This window comes from Capricornis sumatraensis, chromosome 20 (assembly GCF_032405125.1).
Source record: "Capricornis sumatraensis isolate serow.1 chromosome 20, serow.2, whole genome shotgun sequence".
Lineage (NCBI taxonomy): Eukaryota > Metazoa > Chordata > Mammalia > Artiodactyla > Bovidae > Capricornis > Capricornis sumatraensis.
In genome coordinates, this window is record NC_091088.1 from 66,034,607 (window position 1) to 66,057,721 (window position 23,115).

The window sequence follows — 23,115 nt, forward strand, 5'->3', positions numbered from 1 at the left end:
CTTTTTGTTTCCTTCTCTTTCTATTCCTCCTCCCACAGACTGGCCTCGCCCTGTTGTAATGCCTGACGTTCTTGCTGCCCAGTAGTTCTGATGCCTCACTAGTTGCAGAAACTTCTGCCTCAGTATTCTCTTTCCGCTCTCCTTAGAGGGAGGTCAAGGATGATCCATCCTCCAGGAGCGAGGACGTGTCAGAACGAAATCGGGCCGAGGAGGGTGAGGTCGGGCAGGGGAGCCGCGCGTCGGATAGAAGTTTGAGAAAGGGAGTCAGAGCAAGAAAACAGAGCTGCAGGAGGTCAGCGTCTACACGGACCGAAGGCAGAAAGTTGGGGCCGATGCCTGCCTCAGAGCGATTTTAACAGGAACCGGGCCCAGACTGCCGGGACCGAGTCTTCGGGTGACGCCGCAACAGGCGAAATGAGAGGACTCAGAGCGAGAGCGACGGCCGCGTTCAGGGGTTTTAACTTACTGGGGGCCGCTCCGAAACCCCGGTAGGGGGCCGCGATGCTAGAAGAACTCATAGCGCGGTCACCAACGAAACCAAGACTTTCTCTTCCGAGTGTACCCGTTGTTCCGCGAAAATCACTTCCGGCTCTTCAGGGAACTGCGCGTGCCTACTGGGGCGGGACCGTGGCTTTCGGGTGGGTGGAGGGGCCTCCGCCTGTGGTCCTCGGACCGGCCCCGGGAGCTTCTGGTCTGCTCCTCTTCCCTCTGGACAGGTTTCTCTACGTTGGATCCTCTGCGCTTGTCTGCTGTCCTTTGAAGCCAGGCCTCGGTGCAGAATTAGAGATGCGCAGGCCACTTCTATTAGAAGCTGAAAGTTGAGAAACGTGGACAGAGAAACGTGGTGGGCTGCAGTCCGTGGGGTCGCACAGAGTCGGACACTACTGAGCGACTAATGCTTTCACTCCCCCCCCACCCCCGGACCCACTTACGTGGAAAGGGCCAGCAGAGGAAGAAACTGGATCCTCTGGGCAGCCAGGATGCAGGAGCCCTGGACCTGAGCGGGGCTTGGCGCTGTGGGCGGGGTTGGATCCCGGAACTTGAGACCTCAGGCAGTCACACCTTTTTGAACGTGAAAGTGAAGTTGCTCAGTCGTCTCCGACTCTATGCGATCCCAAGGACTGTAGCCGGCCAGGTTCCGCTGTCCATGGGGATTCTCCAGGCAAGGATACTGGAGTGGGTTGCCATTTCCTTCTCCAGGGGATCTTCCGGACCGGGGGATCGAACCCGGGCGCCCTGCATTGCAGGCAGACTCTTTACCCTCTGACCCACTATTTTTGACTGTCTTCCTTGCTCCTTGGGCTTTTCTGTAGTTTCCTTGTGTGGGCTTCTCCTTGCAGTGGCTTCTGTTGTTGCCAAGCCTGAGATCTAGACCTTTCTGGCTTCAGTAGTGGTGGTGCAGGGGCTTAGCTGCCCTGTGGCATGTGGAATCCTTCCTGATCAGGGATTGAACCCTTGTCCCCTGCATTGGAAGGCAGATTCTTAACCGCTGGACCACCAAGGAAGTCCCACAGCTTTTTATTTACTTAACCAAAAGCTCGAGTTTTAGAGCAGGTGATGGACACTGGTAGTGTGACAGGAAATGCAGAATTGTGCATGTGGGGAATGTGCAATTTTATGCTCACTTTCCTCCTGGGCTTCTCTTGTGGCTCAGCCGGTAAAGAATCCACCTGCAATGTAGGAGACCTGGGTTCAATCCCTGGGTTGGGAAGATCCCCTGGAGAAGGGAAAGGCTACCCACTCCAGTATTCTGGCCTGGAGAATTCCATGGACTGTATAGTCCATGAAGTGGAAAAGAGTCGAACACAACTGAACGACTTTCACATCACTTTCCCTCCAGAGCATAATTTAAACTTCCGTTTCCCATTCACTTGGAGGGATCAGAAACTAAGTGAGGAAAAATTTCCAGCCTAAATATGTCATTATCCAAGGGATGCCTTTGGAGATTGTGCGCAAGGAGTAGGCTACAGTCAGGCGCTTGAAAAAGAAGCTTTAGGAAGGAATTCAACTATATATATATATGCAGTATAATTTTTTTTTTCTTTTACTTGTATCAGGCTAGTGGATTTGAAGAATAAGACCATTTCGATAGAAATTTCCACTTCCCAAAGATCAACTATTAATGTTATCTTCACTGCAGTTCTGCTGCTTATTAACTTTAGCTCATGCGAAGAGCTGACTCATTGGAAAAGACTCCAATGCTGGGAGGGATTGAGGGCAGGAGGAGAAGGGGACGACCGAGGATGAGATGGCTGGATGGCATCACGGACTCGATGGACGTGAGTCTGAGTGAACTCTGGGAGATGGTGATGAACAGGGAGGCCTGGCGTGCTGCGATTCATGGGGTCGCAAAGAGTCGGACACGACTGAGCGACTGAACTGAACTGAACTGAACTTTTCTTATGCACTTTAGCATATTTCTGAATGATGTATCAGTTGAGAACAAACATATCTCCTTTGTCCAAGGCTCTGGGGCAAAACTCCAAAAACCTTTGGAATTTCCACTAACTGAACACTTTGCTGTACAGCAGAAACTGATGCAACATTGTAAATCAACTACCCTTCCATTAAAAATAAAAAACACGATTGGAGTTTCCTGAATGACAGACTTGTTTTTGTTATTATGTTAATAAGGTAACTTTGAGTGGGGGTTCCATACAAAATTTTGGAATAGGAGCTTAGACCCCAGAAAAACCAACCAGGTTATGAGAGAATTGGAATATTACACAGTGGTGAAGCTCAATGAACTAGAGGTACATATGTAAGAAGAAAATCTTCTCAAAAACAATTGGGAGAAAAGTCATGATACAAAATTAGATAGCGTAAAGACATGTTTATAAACATTTTTCACTCACAGAAAATAATATTTAGTGTTAAAAGTATGTATGTATGTGTTAGAATTTCTAAAAATGCTTGGGAAAGACAAAGATCAAGTTATAGTTATGTATCAGATACATATGTGATCAAATGAAAATGCAAAGTAAACAGGAAATAAATTTATCTTCCGGTCTCGTGGATGAGACCTGCCAGGTCAATTCCCATGGACACGCATGATTAGATCTCATGTGATTGCATTATATTGGATGTCAGAGGGAATGAAAAGCCCAGTGAAACAAGAAGGCATCTTGAAACCAAAGCAGGGAGGTAAGGATCTTTATGTAATCAATGAATCAGTTTATTGTAGGGTGACTGACTCCAAGAGCCTGATCTAGATCAGGGTGACAGTGATAAGATGAAATTTTCACAGCTGCCCTCCACACTGCCCCAGAGCCATTCTGACAACTCTACAGTTAACCTAGGCTATCTGGGTAAATGCTTGGAAGCAGAATAAATTTTCCTAAAATTTATGAATGGATTCTGTCTCTTCTAGGATCATTACATCAGGAGAGGGAACAGAAAAAGCATCCATTTGTTCACGTGGGACTAATTCAGTAGCATCTCTGTTCTCCTGTTTTGACAGATGTTTACTGATGCAACGTGCATGAAAATTTTGGGTTTCGTGGTATATTGGTAGTGCTCAAAAGTTTTGTTTTGTGAACACTCCATGGCTTGTGAAACTGTGACCTCATTTCAGATGGAATCTAAAATTTTAATCTAAAGAATGAATGCTATAAATGGTACAGTTTGCAGAATATCTCAAATATTACCCATGAAAATAAAAAATTTTACATCACCAAAAACAGACCTACGTGGCATGTTTATAGAATTATGTTGTCTCTAAAACAGAGGGCTTCCCTGGTGGTAAAGAACCTGCTTGCCAATGCAGGAGATGCAAGACATGCGGGTTTGACCCCTGGCTTAGGGAGATCCCCTGGAAGAGAGCAGGGCAAACCATTCCAGGGTTCTTCCCTGGAGAATCCCATGGACAGAGGAGCCTGGCAGGCTACAGACCACGGGGTCACAAAGAGTGGGACTTGGCTGAAGCGACTTAGTGCACATGCATGCCCCCAAACTGTAAGGAACCTAAATGTCCAACAAATGATGGATAAACGACCACTAGTCAATCTGTAAAATTGAATGGCAGTCAGCAATGAAAAATAATAAACTCTTACTCTGTGCAAAAACATGACTGAATACCAAAGGCATTATGCTTAGTGACAGAAACATACAAATGGATAGTATTCAGCCTTAGAAAGAAAGGAAATCTTGTCACATGCTACAGAATGGATGCACCTTGAGGACATTATGCTGAGCAAACTATGCCAGCCACAATAACACAAGTATCATATGATTTCACTTACTGAAATATCTATAGTCGTCAAATTCATAGTTACAGAAATAGTAGGATGGTAGTTACTGGGGAGTGAGGGGAGGGAGACTCAGAGAGTAATTTAATGGGTACAGAGTTTCAATTTTTCAAGGTGAAGAAAGTTCTAGAGCTCTGTTGCCTAACAATGTGGATATATTTGAGCTCTGTGAATGTGTGTGCGTGTCTCTGTGTTATTACTATTTTTTTTATTACCATTATACTTAGTTAACTTCCATCACCATGGTGGTGGTTTAGTCGCTAAGTTGTATCTGACTCTTGCAGTCCCCAGGCTTCTCTGTCCATGGGATTTCCCAGGCAAGAATACTTGAGTAGGTTGCCATTTCCTTCTCCCAAAACATTACTGTTTACTTTGTCACTCAGTGATATGGAAATAAGACGACAAAGGCTAAAATAGATTTCTGAAACTTTAATTTCATTTTTGTTACATAAAAATTATATACATTTATATGCTGAGACTATATGATCCCAGTGTAAAATGCAAATCAAAACTATACAGAATTAAATACAATAATATATAAAGCCAACAACAATATATATATGAGATTTAATATCCTCTATGAAACCATGGCAAATTGAAATCTATGAAGTAGGAGAAATCCAAAAGTAGGTACATAATAAAAAATACACAAGGTCAAGAAACCCTTTCATATATCTTGACTTAGGTTTTATCTAAATTAAACAAAAATATGGTGGCATTACCATCTTTCATCAACCTGAAAACTATAAACATTTCCCAAGACAGATTCTTATTAAAGCTTTGTGAATATCTGCCTCCATGGCCTGGAGGTAAATAAGGAAAGATCTAGTGCTTTTTCAGACAAAAAAAAAAAGGGTATGAATATGTTTTCAGTTCTACAGTTCAAAGTGTGCAAATACATGTGAATTACATCCTGATATTTGCTCTCATAAAAGACTGCCAGTGTGGTACATGCACCTCAGCTTTAGCCCTCCAGAGAGGCAAGGGGCCTGGGAGTCAGCGGGGTAGGGTGGGGGAGCAGGGGGAGAGGGGCGAGTAGGTAGCCGGGAAGGGTGGTGGTTATTAATACACCAACTTGGTTTTTCCAAGATACTCAAAGTGCATGCATTGTCTAGCATGAATTTTAAACTCTGTAATCTGAGTCCTCAAGGAAACCCAGATTTCACCATTCTGAGTCCATTTCTCAAGTTCCTTTCCTGTCACCACCCCGGGTTTGTGACGAACAATCGGCCCTGCTGGTCATTTTGGAGAATCTAGGGGGTTTCAAGGCTTGGCTCTCACTGTCAGAGCTGTGGTCTCTGCTGAGCAGGCTTGGGTCCCCCTGGCTCAAATCAAGCTTCTTCCGACTCTCTGACGTCTAGGGAAGAGGTGGACTGGCCTCGGAGCTTGGCCCTTCTCCTCCATCCTTGGTTAGCCCCGGAGTACCCTGCGCTGGGGCCGGAGAGAGCCAGCCCTCGGCGGGGAAGGCATAGGCCGCCTGGTTGGCCAAGGCGTACGTGGTCTGCGCTGCGGCCCACAGAGGGCCCCGGAGCTGGGCCAGCCGCTGCCAGCACTGCGGGGAATATCCCGGCTGCTTGTGCATGTGGACTATGCTCTGATAAATGGCCTCGGACATATAGCGCAGGGAGGTCACGAGGCTTTTTCGGAGTGGAGGCACCTGGTCTTCGGGGGACCTGGATCTGGGCTGCTGGCTGCGCCCTGGGCGCCTCGGGTGGGGTCTTCTGGAGGGAAGAGCCCGGGTCTTTTCGCTGGAGCTGCTGCGGCCAGACTCAAGCACCTTCCGTTTCTTGTTTTCCGAAGTCACACTGGGTTCATCTGGAGAGGCCCCTACGGACAGAGCATACGGGTGAGAGACCTGCCACATCAATTCCCAAGGACCCCCCCATCCCAGGGATCTCACCACACGCCTTCAGGTACACCCCACCTCTCCTGCCCCACACCCTCAGCTCTAGAAGGAGGTGATGCTGCGCCCATCTTGGGCGCTCAAATGCTCCAGGGACCCCAGAGTTTCTAAATGCCTTCAGCCGTTGGACAACCACGCACTGGACAGGTCACGTTTTCTCTTCACACACCTCGAGACCCAAAAGCAAGATCCTACCTGTTCTATCGCAGGTGCGGTCCCTGGAATCCATCTTCCGCTTTCTGGAACTCTCGGAACTGGAACCGCGTTCTGAATCTGTGGATCAGGTGAGAGTTTTGAGTGACTGCTTGCCACCCGTGCCTTGACAACCTAGCTGATCCCCGACACACAGGAAGCCAAGATCGCAACAAATGCTGGTTTGCCTGCTACGCGTCCTAGAGTTCAGGATGGGCAAGGCCTGGCAGCCAAAGCTCACCTAGTTCCCTGCCCAGGGAGACTGGGGTACCCCCTGTTCTGTTCCTCTTCTCCAGAAAAATGAAGTCTTACCTGAAGGAGCAGTGCGTCTCTTTCTGTCTTGGGTCTCATTTTCCTTCAAATTCTCTTTCTCATCCATCTCGGGCTCCGACCCTGGAAAAAAGAGGGAATGAAATGACTGCCCTCCTTGAGGGACGCTTTAGTGTTTAGTCCATCCCTCACCCGTATTTCTGGGCAAATCTCTCAGCTGAGGCCCTGCAGACGCATGCTATGCGAACTGGAGCCATACGGTTCTGGGGGATCATCGCCACAGTACTCAGAGCCCTCATAGGACTGAGGTTCGGCACCTATCACCAATCTCCAAATAAAATACCCACAAATTAGATGTCCCTGATTCCATTCCTCCTTTCCACCCCAGACCAACAGCTCAGGTTCCTATCTGGCCTCTGGACGTGGCTAAGTGGGAAGAGAAGGCCTTGCCTTTATCTTCAGATCGTTTCTCCTCCCCATCTGAGCCCCTTTCTTCCACGGAGTTCTGTTGGAGTTGGGAAGAGACTATTTCGCCTTTCCCTTCAGAGAGTTTCTCCTCCACATCAGAGCTCTTTTCTTCAAAGGAGTCCTGTTGAGAGGGGGTCTGGTCAGTGGGTTGTTCCATGGAAGGGCTGTGGGGGTACCGGTCTTCTGAGCCGGATTCCATCAGGAGCTCCAAAAGAAGAGCCTGCTCTCAGAGAGGTTCAGAGTGAGACGTGTCCACTGGAGGGATGAACTGGCCTTTTATTAGAACTTCAGGGGGCGTGGCTTGTTCCTATTGGCTGATTGGATTATGCCTTCTTCTCGTGAGATTAGGAGCCTTATTTGTGGTTGTACTGTCAGACAAGACTGAAGCGATTTAGCAGCAGCGGCAGCCATTTCCTGTTCTCTGGAATCTTCCCGACCCAGGGATCGAACCCTCGGCTCTTAGGTCTCCAGCATTGGCAGTCAGGTTTTGTACCACTAGTGCCACCAGGGAAGCTATGGTTTTAAATATTATACAAATTGGCAAAACCTAATTGTAGCACGTTGTTTCAGATGTATACATTTGAGAAAAAAGTGGAACGTATGAAGTAATGGTAAACACCTATAAGACATTCCATCCAATCAGGGGGATGGGATCGGTGATTAGGTTAGGATGATGGAATTATCTGGAGGGCATAGCCAGTGGGTCCTGAGACAGTATAAAGACCAGCAGAAGAAGGAATTCTAGTCTGCAGTTGCTTCCCCAGTCATCTTGGTGAACATTCTGTCTCCAGTGGTTTTGTGCAATGTCCACGTATTTAATCGGCTCAGGACAGAGGGCAAGGACACAGCTTAGCTCTGATTTCTCCTTGAGAACTCAAGGAATCCCTCAGAGAAATTGCTGAGTGGGACAAATCTACTGAGGACCAATTTGAGTGTTGAGGTGAGGATAATGGTTACTCGGAGACTGATTTGTGTGTGTGTGTGTGGCGGGGGTGGGGGAGGGTGGGGGTGGTGGTGAGCGGTTGGATTATCAGTTATGGAGCCCTGTTGTCTTTGAGCAAGGGCTTTAAAAAATTGTGAGTTGTTAACTTCTCTCTATCCTGGTGTACTCAGGAAAATTAGTTTGCAGCTGATTTAAATTCAGGACCCTGAATATTTTTAATGCATGAGGTGTTTTTTTTTTTTAAACAGGGTCTATTTTTATTGCAGTTTTTAGCTCACAGCAAAAATGAGCAGAAAGCTCAAATATTTCTATGTACCCCCCCTCCCCAACTCATGCATATCCTCTCCCACTGGCAGCATAGGCTTAAATATTTTAAACATAGTATATAATTGCAAAGTTGTACAGTCATATGTCTGTCTTTCTAAGATCATATGGAATGCCAAAGACCAAATTATATTATATTTCTTCATTTCTACACACTGGATATAATTTGGAGTGTGACAGAATGGTTAACAACCACTAGAACATTCCATCCAATCAGGGGAGGTGGGCGGGGCTCTGTTACCATGTGATTAGATTAGGATGATGGAGTTACCTGAGGGTGTGGCCAGGAGGTCCAGTGGTTAAGACTCTGCACTTCCATGGCAGACGGCCAAAAAATAAAAATATAAAATACTGAGTTACTCATTTATTTTTATCCCAGTGTGTTTAGCAGAACAAATTTGGAGCTGGCTGAAATTTAGGACCCTGATCGTAAACCTGTAAGAGCTATGTGGAAACCAGAGTTACATTTTCTTTTTAGAAATTTTATTTTATATTTTTATTTTTTGGCCTCCTCCCATGGAAGCGCAGAGTTTTAACCACTGGACTGCCAGGAAGTCCCAGAGATGAGTTATTCTAACTTAATTTGTGTTTGGGAAGTGCTTCCTCAGTACTTGAAATTGGTCATGGAAAATATGAAGAGAAAAACACACTTTATTCTAGATCATCAAATATCCCAGTCCCATGATCAGATATACCGTGTGCTGACCCTTTCTTTCCTGTTCCTGGCAGAACTGTCTTTTCTTTTTCTTACTATAATCCATTATGGTAAATTTTATTTACTTCTTGTGACAGCTTGTGGAATAGGATATATTCCCACTGCAATCTATTTGTATTTCCACTAGATCCTATTGATTTTTTAGTCAACCCATTCCATCCTTTCAAGGTAGTTCCCTGAGTGAGGAAGGCTTCCCAGGAGATTCAAGGGTAAAGAATACACCTGCAACGCAGGAGACATGGGTTTGATCCCTGGGTTGGGAAGATCCCCTGAAGGAGGAATTGGCAACCCACTCCAGTATTCTCCCCTGGAGAAACCCATGGACAGAGGAGCCTCACTGGCTACAGTCCATGGGTCAGAAGGGTCCTCGAGCACTGAGGGACTAATGTTTTCACTATATTGTTTAAATGAAGTAGTTATACATGTATCTTTCTAAAGTCATAGGGAATGGCAAAGACCAAATTCGACTATTTTTTTCAGGTTTATACTTCGAAATAAAGTGGGAGTGTAAAAGAATGGTAAAAACGCAATACAACATTCTATCCAATCAGGTTAGGTTGGCGGGGCCTTGTCACGTGATTAGGTGAAGGAGATGGGGATATTGGGAGGGCGTGGCCAAGGGGGGGCGGTCCTAAGACAGTATAAAGGCCAGCAGAAGCCATTCTGGTCAGTGGTCTCTTCTCTCTTCATCCAGGTAACGCTCTGTCTCCAGCGGTTTTGCCCAGTGTCCACATATCTGAGCGGCTCTGGACAGACAGCAAAAGCACGGTTGAATTCTTTTCTCTTTGGGGGCCTCAGTTTGTCTTCAGCAAACTAGGAGATTGGGAAAACGCTGCAGCGGTCCATTTTCAGGCATTGAGGTAAGGATTAGTTAATTCTTTGCTAGAATTTCTAGCACAGTGCTGATTCACAAAATACTTCCGAAGTGTTAATTTTTACATGAAGGTTAATGTCTTGTATACAGTAGAAAGTTTCAGTTATATAAATTTATATGTATTCTTTTTTCATATTCCTTTCCATTCGATTTGCAATAGGATATTGAATATAGTTTCCTGTACCATACAGTAGGACCTTGTTGTGTATCCATTTTAGATATAATAGTTTGCATCTGCTAACTCCAATCTCTCACTTCACCCCTTCCTCACCCCTCATCACCCTTGGCAACCACAATCTGTTCTCTGTGTCTGTGAGTCTGTTTCATAGATAAGTTCACTTACGTCATATTTTAGATTCCACATATAAGTGGAATCATAAGATATTTGTCTTTCTGACTTACTTCACTTGTATGAGTATCTCTAGGTGCATTCATATTTCTACAAATGGCATTATTTCATTCTTTTTTATGCCTGAGTAATACTCATATTTACCACATTTTCTGTATCCATTCATCTGTGGATGGGCATTTAGGTTGTTTTCAAGTCTTCGCTATTGTAAATAGTATCACCTTATTTTTCATTAATTGGTACTCTGTTTCCAGTGGAAGAATATGTACATATCCTTTGAATAAAAGGTAGCAGGTGAGATGGTAGGCAGAGAAGAGGGATGGGACTTGACTGTCCTGTATGTGGGAGGTTCTAAGAATGTCTAAAATTCAATGGCCTAAAATTCAGTGTCTAAAATAAAATTTCATTTTCCTTACTCCACAGAGAAAGAGAATCCCTGGGGTAAAACCAGCAGCGATGGACCCCAGCAAACTTTCCATGGAACAGGGTAAAGCATTCTTACAGGAGATCGGGATCCCACAAAGAGATGTAAGTACTCGAGGTTTTAGGTCAGGCAAGTAGGATGTTGAGGAATAAGGCGAACTTCCGCTCTGGTGTCAGTGCTAAGGCAGGCTTTCCCGTGCACTGGGGTGAAATTCAGTGATGAACAACATGGGTGCACATAGGAAAGGGTGCTTGGAGATTGAGTTCAATCATATGACCGATAATTCAATCAATCAAACTCAATCAAAAATTGAGTTTCGATCTGATGGAGACAAAAGAGAACCAACATGCTACGGCTCTGGCTCTTCAGTTCTCACTTGGAGATTCCCAGTATTCCCTTAACACCCCACGTTCAGCCCCTGCTGCCTGCTCCTTGAAGATAACAAGAAAACACATTATGGGGTTGGAGGAAAGAACGTTTACACTCAGACTAGCATTACATTAAATACCTTAGGAAACTGGGAGTCTTTTTCATCTTCTGTAGTCCCAAGGCTTCTTCCTGGGTGCAAAACTCAGATTATATGTTGGCGCTCTTTTGTCTCCATCAGCTCGACTTGATGACAGAGAAATGGGTAGTTGATGCTTCCGTGGAGGTTCTGCTACGGTTCCCTTTATTGCCAGGAGAGGACCCAACTGCCCGCTGTGTCCCCGATAAAAAATGTCAGCCTCCAGAGCACAAGCCTCACGGAGCTCCACAGAGACCTGGAGTCCAAGAGGAGAGGTGGGTCAGACGTCAGACAGTGATGTGGGTAGAGCTGGAGGGATTCCCAAGGGCACAGATGTAGCTGTAGATTTCTGCTTGCATAGATTAAAAAAAAGTTTGTTTTTTTTCTGGAGTATAGTTGCCTTACCATAGGTCAGTTTCTGCTGTACAGCAAAGTGAATCAGGCACATGTATACATATATCCCCTCTTCCTTGGGTTTCCCTCCCATTTAGGTCACCACAGAGCTTTGAGTAGGGTCTCCCCTGTTATACAGTAGGTTCTCATTAGTTATCTATTTTATACGTAGTATCAATAGTGTAAATGTGTCAATCCCAGTTCTTCCCTCCAGTAGACTTTAACACAATTATTTATTTAGTTATTGGCTATACTGGGTCTTTGATGCTGCACGGGCTTTTCTGTAGGTGCGGCGAGCATTGTGTGTGGGGGGTGCTCTTTCTAGTTGCGGTGTGTGGGTTTTTCTATGCCAGAGCACAGGCTCTGGGGCACTCCAGCTCCAACAGTTGCAGCTCTTGGGCTCTAGGCACAGTAGTAGTTTAGGCACAATAGCTTTAGTTTAGGCACAATAGTTGTGGCACACAGGCTTTGCTGCTTCACAGCATGTGGGATCGTCCCGGACCAGGGATTGTCTCCTGCCTGGCAGGCGAATTTTTCACCACTGAGCCACCAGGAAGACCCTCCCCACCCCCAATAGACTTTTGACTTGTGTGTCCCTCAGCACAGCAGAGCCTCAGCCTGGTGTGAGTTTGCACATATATGTGAGCTTGTACAAGGACCCTCAGACTGCTTGTTCATCTGTGGCTTTGCGCAAAAGCCTCTATTGAACATTGACCTATGGTGTTGGGGTCATGTCTGAAATTTCACAGGTGTTCATTAATTTACATGTCACATCTTTGCAACGCTTTGTCAGAAGAACTGGCAGGTTTTCTCAGTGAGAAGTTGTTATGTGAAAATTGTGAGTTTTCTGAAAATATGTGGGGAAAAATTCCATAGTTGTTGGCTGCCTCTGTTTTGGCTTTAATAAATATTGGTAGATGCTTAAATGTTGGAGGGAGTGCCTGGCTAAAAATCTAAAATTCAGGCCCAAGTTTAGGTGGAAATTCTCAGGGAGAAACCTTAGAAGTAGCCCTGATCATAGCCAAGTCATCAAAACCAGGCATTCAAGGTTGCCAATCTAATTTCCCTGTTTGTTAATAAGAGGATTCATCTCAGGCAGTGTCCTACTCCGGAACTAAGTAATGGCGGGAAAAGATGACACATTTCACAGAATGGGACATGGGTTCATGAGTAGACGAACTCGCAGAGGGTGTGCCTTAGTGCGCGTCCAACTCTCTTGCGACCGCATGGACTGCAGCAGGCCAGGCTTCCCTGTCCATCACCAGCTCCCGGAGTGTGCTCAAACTCATGTCCACTGAGTCGATGATGCCATCAACTGTCTCATCCTCTGTCATCCCCTTCTCCTCCTTCCCTCGGTCTTTTCCAGCATCAGTGTCTTTTCCATCAGGGTCTCTGTGTTTACCTTTATTTTTTTTCTTGTGACTAGAAAATCCAACAGTCAACTCCCAAGGAAGAATGCCCAGAAGCCCCAGGAGGTGAGGCAGATAAAAAGTCACTGCATTCACCAGCTGCCCCAGAGACCTACTATGGCTCAGAGTGTGAAGAAGCTACTGAGGGGACCTGTGGAGCAGAGGACTACTTGCTCAGATGAGAATAACAAGGTAGGTGGAAGCTTGGATGTTTCAAGAACCAGGGTGTCTGCATGCATCCCAGAGAGTGGATTTTACTGTGGAAATGTTTACAGGATCTTAGTTCCCCAAGTAAGTACTGAACCCCTGCTTGGGGCAGTGAACGTGCTGAGTCGTAACCACTGGACCACCAGAGAACTCAAAAACATCTGTGTCTTATGACTCAGATGTTCTTAGTTATCCAAGGCTGGCTTGGTTTGTAGTATCCTCACCAGGGCAATTGACCCATCAACTCCTCTGAGGAGCAACTTTATTCCGTGTTCAGTGTCATGTGGAGCTGGGTGTTTTCCAGTGCACAAACCTGGTTCATTTTTTTCACCTTTAGACACTAGGTTCTTTTCTCCTTGATCTCTCTAAAATGCCCTGTGGGCAGCACCATCAGTTCAGTTCAGTTCAGTTCAGTCATTCAGTCGTGTCTGACTCTTTGCAACCCCATGGACTGCAACACGCCAGGCTTCCCTGTCCATCACCAACTCCTGGAGTGTACTCAAACTCATGTCCATTGAGTCGGTGATGCCATCCAACCATATCATCCTCTGTCGTCCCCTTCTCCTCCCACCTTCAATCTTTCCCAGCATCAGGGTCTTTTCCAGTGAGTCAGTTTTTCTCATCAAGTGGCCAAAGTACTAGAGTTTCAGCTTCAGCATCAGTCCTTCCAATGAAAAATCAGGACTGATTTCCTTTAGGATGGACTCATTGGATCTCCTTGCATCATGGTATCTCAAATTTCCTGGCAGCTCTGGTCCATGTCCTCTATCCCAAATCAATATGCAACTTCAAAAATCTGTCCTTATGCAGCTGATCCTGAAACAATGCAAGAGTTAGGAGCTGCAAACCTCAGTCAGTGGAAAATCCAACTATGACTTTAGAGCCAGCCCTGTGGTCCATTATACTTGCAATTGGTTTCCCATCTGAGAATTCAACCAACTTTGGATGTGGTCATCCTACAGTATGTATGGATGACAAATATCTGAGTGTAAATGGATCTGCCCCATTCAACCCATGTCTCAAAGAGTCAACTGTATTAACCTTTGAAATTTGGCTGTGGGGACTTCCCTGGCGGTCCAGTGGTTAAGACTCCATGCTTCCAATGCAGGGGGCATGGATTCGATCCCTGGTCAGGGAACAAAGATCCCACATACTACGTTGATATGGCTTTTAAAAAGTTGAAAAAATCTATAAAATAAATTAATCTTTGAAAAAAGATTGCCTGTGACACCTGTTAACTCCGCACCCCTCCCCCACCCCCAGGTGAAGTGCAGAAACTGTGGTGCTTTTGGACACCTGGCCACCAGCAAGTGGTGCCCCATGAAGTCCTGGGCTGGGGCTGTTGCTCCACAGCCTTTGGGCTCCAAGAGGAAGGAGAATCTGGAACCGAGGAGACCCCAGAACATCCAGACTCCAACGTTCTTTAATGAGGCTGTCAGAGAGCAGGAACCAGAACCAAGGTGAGGAATCCTGGAATTCAGAATGATTTGTGGTGGTGGGGGGAACCCCCTCAGAGCTCATTCTAGTCCTGAGAATCACGATGGGGGAAGGGCCAGCAGCTCTCTTGAAAGGATGGAGAGAACCACCTGAGAGTGTTCAAGGATGAGCCCTCAGGAGGGGAAGAGGTGCTTCCTGGGAGAGGAAGCTGCCTCTGAAATGGTGGAAGGACTTGCCTTTGCAAAAATCTCAGAACCTTGGCTGCCTTCCTCACCCCAAACAGGGGCTAAGACCAGGCTCCAGGGCTGCTCTTGGTTCCTGGTCAGTGGTGAAGACAGAAAGGTGGGGGCATCCAGACACTTAAGATGAACTGTTCTGCAGGCAAGAGGTGCAGCAGAGAAATGCTGTTCCCCAGACCCACCCCGTGAGTTGCCAAGGGAAGAGGCAGAGACCCTGGCAGGAGCCTGAGGAGTTGCGTGCCTTCATGAGGGTGAGTCTTGCCCAGGCCCCCCTGCTCTGTTCCTCTCTTCCATCCCCCTTGTGCTTCTATGTGATAGAGCACTCTTGCTTGGAAAATCCCATGGACGGAGGAGCCTGGTAGTCCACAGGGTCGCTAAGAATCGGACATGACTGAGCGACTTCACTTCACGTCACTTCATGCCTCGCATGTGTGCAAGGTCATGTTAAACCCGGGCTGACCGCTAGGTGTCCTGTTCTTTGTTTTCATTTTCTATATTTTTCGGGTTCCTTTTTTTTTTTTTTTTTTTGCACTATGGGTTGGGGAATCCAAAATTCTGGTCCCACTTTAATTTTTTCTCTCTTTTGTGCAAGTAGGCCAGCAAAAGCTAGTGAAGGCATTTCAGCATTTTTATTGTTCAGTGGCTCAGTTGTGTCCGATTCTTTGCCATCCCATGGACTGTAGCATGCCAGGCTTCCCTGACCTTCACCATCTCCTGAAGTTTGCTCACATTCAGGTCCATTGAGTTGGTAATTCTATCCAACCATCTCATCATCTGTTGCTCCTTCTCCTCCTGCCCTCAATCTTTCCCAGCATCAGGGTCTTTCCCAGTGAGTTGGCTCTTCACATCAGGTGGCCAACTTATTGGAGCTTCAGCCTCAGGATCAGTCCTTCCAATGAATAATCAGGAATGATTTTAGCATACAAAGTGTTTTATCACATGCCTTCTCGGACTTCCAAGTCCAGATGAGGCATCTTTTAACTTGCAATTACTCCTAATTGTCCTCAAAAAGATAGTTGCTATTGACATTCTCCACATTGCATAGGAAAATGTTTCTACCATTGACCTTAACAATAGACAGTATAGGGAAGTTTTCATGGCCATAACTGATGGGCAAAAGCCTCAGATTGGTATTGTAATTTTCCCCCTTGACCACCTCTGAGGTGGATTTCTCTGCAAATGTGTAATGACCATTTATTTGCATGTCTTTTCTGTGAAATTTAATTTTGCATGTGTTGTGTGTGTCTAATTGGGTTGTTCCTGTTGTAGAAAAAAACTCCTAGCGTATATTTATTTTCTGTCTGTTGTGTTTCATTTTATTTTATTATATGTATATTACATATATATATTTATATTGTATTAGTCTGCCAGCTAATACATTTGTCCCAAATTGGTTATGATCTTCCTGTTTTCTGTTACTATATGGCTGAAATCAGTGCTGTATTGCATTCAGTTAGATGATTCTGACTCCCGAGGTAGCTAATGAGGTTCCCTCTCCCACAGCAACCCACCCGGCCGATGCCTGTCCAAACGTCCAAGAGGAGACCTGTCCTAGGCCCTGTCGTCATGGGTCAGCCACTGGCCCAGATCCCCAAGAAGAGATGACTCTGCCCTTGAACTGAGTGCTTGTGGACACAAGACACGAGGTGGACACTAATGCCTCACCCACCCAGCTGTGCAGACCTTCTGCCCTGGAGGCCCCTCTCATGGCCGAGTCGACAGCCAGTGCGTCTGATGGTGTCCCGTGGGATATTCCACTCCACCCGGCTTGCCCTGGGTTGTGTCTGTGACCTCTGGGCACAAAGCTAATGTCCTGATGTGGGCTCAAAGCCCAGCCCCCACCGTGCTGCACAACAGTGTGCCCAGATCTCCGTGCAGCATCCAGGCAGGACTTGAGAGGGCTTCCTAGATCCCCATGCGGACTTGCCAGAATCTCTCACCAAAAGGCAAACTTGGCCTATCTTACAGCTTCCAGCCCCATTCCCAGCCACCTGCTCTGGGGCTGCCAGGCTCTCCCATGTCCCCTCAGTACACCTGGACTTGGATCCTAACAAGCACCCACGTGACCAGGAAGACACCAGCCTTGGCGCCCAACTTTTTTCCTGCCTGCACTCCGTGGCATGTGGGATCTTAGTTCCCTAACTGGGAATGAACCCTCACCCCCTGCATTGGGAGAGTGGAGTCAACCACTGGATGCCCCCAGGAAAGCCCTTTTATGCCTGCAGGCTCCACCCAACTCAGTTTGGCCGAGCCCTGTCAGGATCTGCAGTGTCCCCAGGGGTGGGAAGGAGGCAGGAGGACGAACTGAGTAGTAGCACTGAAACATGTATGTTACCATGTATAAAACAGATGGCTAGTGGGAAGCTGCTGTAGAACACAGGGAGCTTAGCCCAGTGCTCTGTCATACCCTGGAGGGGTGGGGTGGGGTGGGAGGTGGGAGGGAGTTTCTAGAGGCAGGGTACATATGTAGTCTTATGGCTGACTGTTGTGTGGCAGAAATCAACACAGCCTTGTGAAGGAATTATTCTCCAGTTAAAACTAAATTTTAAAAAAAGATCTGGAGTGTCTCCAATCCACACCATGAGTGTTTCTGGTCAGCCAGACAGAACTGTCTTTATAAGATGGGATGAGGGCTGGCCAATCTCCAATCTCAGGTGCTTCCTCCACTCAAGAAGTCTACACTCATTGGTGAGAACCGTCACATCAGTGAGGAATCTGAGGGACAGGTGTGTCCTCGTCTCTTTCTCCCCTGAGTGACCGTGTGACCCTCCCCCTCGCTCCCATGGAGGGAGGCTCGTCTTCAAGTATCGCAAGATTGGGATGAGCCTGAGTGGCGGAGAGTTGGAAAGATGTAGGCATCCCTGAGTCCGGTGAATCTGCACTTGCCTGTGCAGATTCTGGAACTCCAGACATGACTGGGGACCGAGGGACAAACACTGCCTTGATGTTTTGTAAATTTATGTTGTATTTAAAATGGAGCTTGCGAAGTTATCATAGGTAGTCCTTTGTAAGTTAGCTATGTAAGAAGTGGAATAGAAAGAAACTGTGTTATAATGTCAGTAGAAAGCTATGAAATTCATCCGTGTGGATGAGTAAATGACTAAAATATGGGTAACTGGGCAAAAGGCCTCTATATGATTTTGGAAAATGTCTGAAGAATTTCGGTGGAAATTCTTTTCACTTGGTTAAGGGCACTTATTTTCTTAACTTTTTACAGTTTGTTATCAAAAACCATTATGATATTTTTTGATTGATTTAAGTATTAATAAAATGCTCTGAAATAGAATGTATATTGTAGGTGTTTTCATTTTTGTTTGTCACCTCAAGTTAATTTTCTTTATTTTTCTTCATCAAATTCTCTTGAGTAAAGAGGATCTTGGTACCTGCAGTGAAGTCCAGGGACTGTAGCTTGTAAGAAATACACATCCTTAGCCACAAGCCAGTACTCTCAAACTAATATCTTGAATCTTATTAACAGTTCATATGCAGCTTGATAAGCGCAAAAATAAACTGGACCTGACTTTGCACATCAGAATCACATGGTGAGCTTTAAAAGTTGTCATGACTGTGTCCTGCTCCCAGAGATATTTCTTTACTGGGTTTGGCATGGTGTGAGACAATTGGGGTTTCCCAGGTGGTGCAGTGGTAAAGAATCTGCCTGCCAGTGCAGGAAACACCTGAGAGGTGGCTTCAACCCTTGGTTTGGAAAGATGCTCTGGAGTAGGAAACGGCAAGCCAGTCCAGTATTCTTGCCTGGAAAATCCCATGCACAGATGAGCCTGGTGGGCTATAGTCCAAGGGGTCTCAAAGAGTAGGACACGACTGAGTACACACACACATACACACATGAAAATATTGAAAATATGAATATTGGTCTCTTCCCCCTCGCTTCCTGGCACCGAGCTTGTAGTTCAGTTCAGTTGCTCAGTTGTGTCCGACTCTTTCTGACCCCATGGACTGCAGCATGCCACGCCTCCTTGTTCATCACCAATTCCTGGAGTTTACTCAAACTCATGTCCATCTAGCCTGCGATGCCATCCAACCATCTCATCCTCAGAGCTTGTAAGACCCATGTAAATTCCTAAGTGATAAGAATACTAGTGAAATGGAACAAAACCCTCTGGTTTTTTCCCCTGTGTCCTCTGATTGCCTTTTGTCTGTGGCAAAAATGTTAGCCAAAGAATAAGTTTAATCAGAGAAGTGAGAAAATGCAGAAACAAAGGCAAACAGTCCAACAAGACTAAATAATAACAATTTGGTTATTAAGCAAAGTCAAGGACCTTTAGTTCCTTCTCAAATACATAACAAGACTGTAGCCATGATAACAGCTGACTCAATTCTAAGGCTGGACCTCAAAGAAATGGAAACAAACTGATCTTGTGACTGAAGATTAGCTGTACCTAAGACAAGACAACACTGGTCAGACCACCGAAGACCAATTTCAAGATGACTGTCAGAGCTGACTGTTGTTTGTGCATGTAGCCTCCTCCCTCCATCTATAAAAGCTATAGGGGTGAAGAGTTAGCCTTTGGACAGGAGTCCATTCTTGGATGACCCCTGGTTGCCCGCATTCAAAATAAAGCAAAATTTCCTTTCCACCAACCTGGATTGTTTATTGACTTTTGAGCAGGTGAGCAGCCGAACCCCATTCTCACTTACACTAGGAGAGTATTTTGTTCTATTGAGGTGACTCGAGTTGGGCTCTTGGATGGAGGCTGATCACAGGAAAGATCAAGCCATTGATTTTGTCATTGTTGTTCAGTCGCTAAGTCACGTCTGACTCTTTTCAACCCCATAGGCTGCAGCACGTAGGCTTTCCTGTCCTTCACTATTTCCTGCAGTTTCCTCAAACTCATGTCCACGGAGTCGGTGATGCTATCTAACCATCTTATCCTCTGCGACCCTCTTCTCCTTTTGCCTTCAATCTTTCTCAGCATCAGAGTCTTTTCCAATGGGTCAGCTCTTTGCATCAGGTGGACAAAGTGTTGGAGCTTCAGTTTCAGCAGTAGTCGTTTCAGTGAATATTCAGGGTTGATTTCTGTGATTAGAAGCTTGGAATTTTCATCTTCCAGAGAGGGTGGAGGGGGCTAGGAACAGAATTAATTATTGATCATACCTACATGAGTAAGCCTTCATAAAATCTCAGTTCTGGGAATGTTTGGTGAATTTCCAGGTTGGCAGGCACGTTCACACTGGGAGGGTGAAGCAGCCCAAATCCACAAGTGCCAAAGCTCCCATGACTAGGACCATCTCAGAACTTCTCCTCTGTGTCTATTCATCGGGCTATTCATCAATAGTCTTTACCATGCTGCTGCTGCTGCTGCTAAGTCGCTTCAGTCGTGTCAAATCTATGTGACCCTATGGACAGCAGCCCACCAGGCTTCTCTGTCCACAGGATTCTCTAGGCAAGAATACCGGAGTGGGCTGCCATTTCCTTCTCCAACCTTTACCATCTCATTTCATAAATGTTAGCTTCAATGAATATTTCTCTGAGTTCTATGATCTGTTATAGCAAAAATAATTTTGGCTGTGCCACATGGCTTGTGGGATCTTTGTTTCCTAACCAAGGATCAAATCCATACCCCCTGCAGTGGAAGCATGGAGTCTTAACCACTAGACCACCAAGGAAGTCCTCATAAGCACAGACTTAAATTGGCATACCCAGGAACCTAGCAAGTGCACTTTCATTAGACTTATCATCACACTGTATTTTACTTAATTAGTGCTTACTTATCCCAGTTGTCTTACTCCTTTTAGGCTGCTATATCATAGACTGGTGGCTTAAAGACTAAACATTTACTTCTGACAGGTTTAAAAGATAATAAGTCCTAGATCAAGGCACCAGCAGATTCGATGTTGAGTGAGCGCCCCTATCCTGCTTCATCAGTTCAGTTCAGTTGCTCAGCTGTTTCCAACTCTTTGAGACCCCACGGGCTGCAGCACACCAGGCTTCCCTGTTAACCACCAACTCCTGGAGATTGCCCAAACTCATATCCATTGAGTAGATGATGCCATCCACTCAGCTCATCCTCTGTTGTCCTGTTCTCCTCCTGCCTTCAATCTTTCCCAGCATCAGGGCTATTTCCAGTGAGTCAGTTCATCACATCAAGTGGCCAAGGTACTGGAGTTTCAACTTCAGCATCAGTCCTTCCAATGAATATTCAGGACTAATTTCCTTTAGGATGGACTCGTTGGATCTCCTTGCTGTCCAAGGGACTCTCAAGAGTCTTCTCCAACACCACAGTTCAAAAGCATCAATTCTTCGGTGCTCAGCTTTTATTATAGTCTAACTCTCACATCCATACAAGACTAATGGAAAAACCATAGCCTTGACGAGATGGACCTTTGTTGGCAAAGTATTGTCTCTGCTTCTTAATATGCTATCTAGGTTGGTCATAGCTTTTCTTTCAAGGAGCAAGCATCTCTTAATTTCATGGCTGCAGTCACCATCTGCTGTGATTTTGGAGCCCCCAAAATAAAGTCAGCCACTGTTTCCACTGTTTCCCCATCTATTTGCCATGAAGTGATAGGACTGGATGCCATAATCATAGTTTTCTGAATGTTGAGTTTTAAGCCAACTTTTTCACTCTCCTCTTTCACTTTCATTGAGAGGCTCCTTAGCTTTCTGCTAAAGAGGTTCTTTGCTTTCTGCCATAAGAGTGGTGTTGTCTGCATATCCGAGGTTATTGATGTTTCTCCCGGGAATCTTGGTTCCCGCTTGTGCTTCATCCAGATGCGCAGGAAGCGTGACTTCAAGGAAAGCTAGTGGAGGTGATGGAATCCCAGTAGAGCTATTCCAAATCCAGCTTGTGCTTCACCCAGCCTGGCATCTCACATGAGGTACTGGTTCCAAACTGGGAAAGGAGGACGTCAAGGCTGTATAATGTCACCCTGCTCATTTAACTTCTGTGCAGAGTACATCATGAGAAACGCTGGGCTGGATGAAGCACAAACCGGAGTCAAGATTTCTGGGAGAAATGTCAATAATCTCAGATATGCAGATGACACCATCCTTATGGCAGAAAGCAAAGAAGGACTAAAGAGCCTCTTGATGGAAGTCAAAGAGGAGAGTGAAAAAGTTGGCTTAAAGCTCAACATTCAGAAAACGAAGTTCGTGGCATCTGGTCCTATCACTTTATGGCAAATAGATGGGGAAACAATGGAAACAGTGAGAGACTTTATTTTTTGGGCTGCAAAATCACTATAGATGATGACTGCAGCCATGAAATTAAAAGACGCTTGCTCTTTGGAAGAAAAGCTATGACCAACCTAGACAGCATATTAAGGAGCAGAGACATTAGTTTGCCAACAAAGGTCCGTCTCGTCAAGGCTATGGTTTTTAGAGTAGTCTTGTATGGATGTGAGAGTTGGACTATAAAGAAAGCTGAGCACCGAAGAATGGATGCTTTTGAACTGTGGTGTTGGAGAAGACTCTTGAGAATCCCTTGGACTGCAAGGAGATCCAACCAGTCCATTCTGAAGGAGATCAACCCTGGGATTTCTTTGGAAGGAATGATGCTAAAGCTGAAGCTCCAGTACTTTGGCCATCTCATGCGAAGAGTTGACTCACTGGAAAAGACTCTGATGCTGGGAGGGATTGGGGGCAGGAGGAGAAGGGGACGACAGAGGATGAGATGGCTGGATGGCATCACGGACTCGATGGATGTTGAGTCTGAGTGAACTCCGGGAGATGGTGATGGACAGGGAGGCCTGGCGAGCTGTGATTCATGGGGTCGCAAAGAGTCGGACACGACTGAGCGACTGAACTGAACTGAAGGTCACTTATTACTGAACAAGGATCGTTATTTCCTTGCTTTGTCATCAGAAAGCATTTAGAGAATCATTTTCAAAGGCATTTGTCTCTTTCCCACACACTTAACCCAACATCCTCTGCTGCCCTTGTTTTATGTTCAAAGAAAGCTCTGATACAAACCCCTTCAGACTCCTGGTCTCTGAAGTTGGAGACCCCCTACCTGTAGACAGGTGGTCACAATGCAAATTATTTTGTGAAAACCTGTGTCCCCAGGCTGCAGAGGGGAATGAAAGAAATGAAGGACTCAAGATATCTTTGAGAAGAATTTTGATCTTCCTAGGTGGCACAATGGTAAAGAAATTGCCTGGCGAGGAAGGAGACGTGAGAGAGATGGGTTCGATCTCAGGGTTGGGAAGATCCCTGGCTTAGGAAATGACAACTCACTCCTCTTGCAGCCAAGAAA

The 23,115-nt window shown here is 45.8% G+C and overlaps 1 protein-coding gene and 1 pseudogene across 1 annotated transcript; both read right to left on the bottom strand.

The window, feature by feature from the left end:
- LOC138096928 (zinc finger protein 91-like) overlaps positions 1 to 23,115 on the bottom strand; it is a 112,823-nt pseudogene that overhangs the window by 26,718 nt on the left and 62,990 nt on the right.
- LOC138096121 (protein FRG2-like-2) lies at positions 515 to 7,279 on the bottom strand. The gene is made up of 5 exons (XM_068992205.1): positions 7,063 to 7,279; positions 6,655 to 6,735; positions 6,346 to 6,423; positions 5,626 to 6,074; positions 515 to 811 (listed from the first exon to the last, which is right to left on the bottom strand). Exons 1-5 carry the CDS (start codon positions 7,277 to 7,279, stop codon positions 515 to 517), a joined length of 1,122 nt encoding a protein of 373 aa, XP_068848306.1.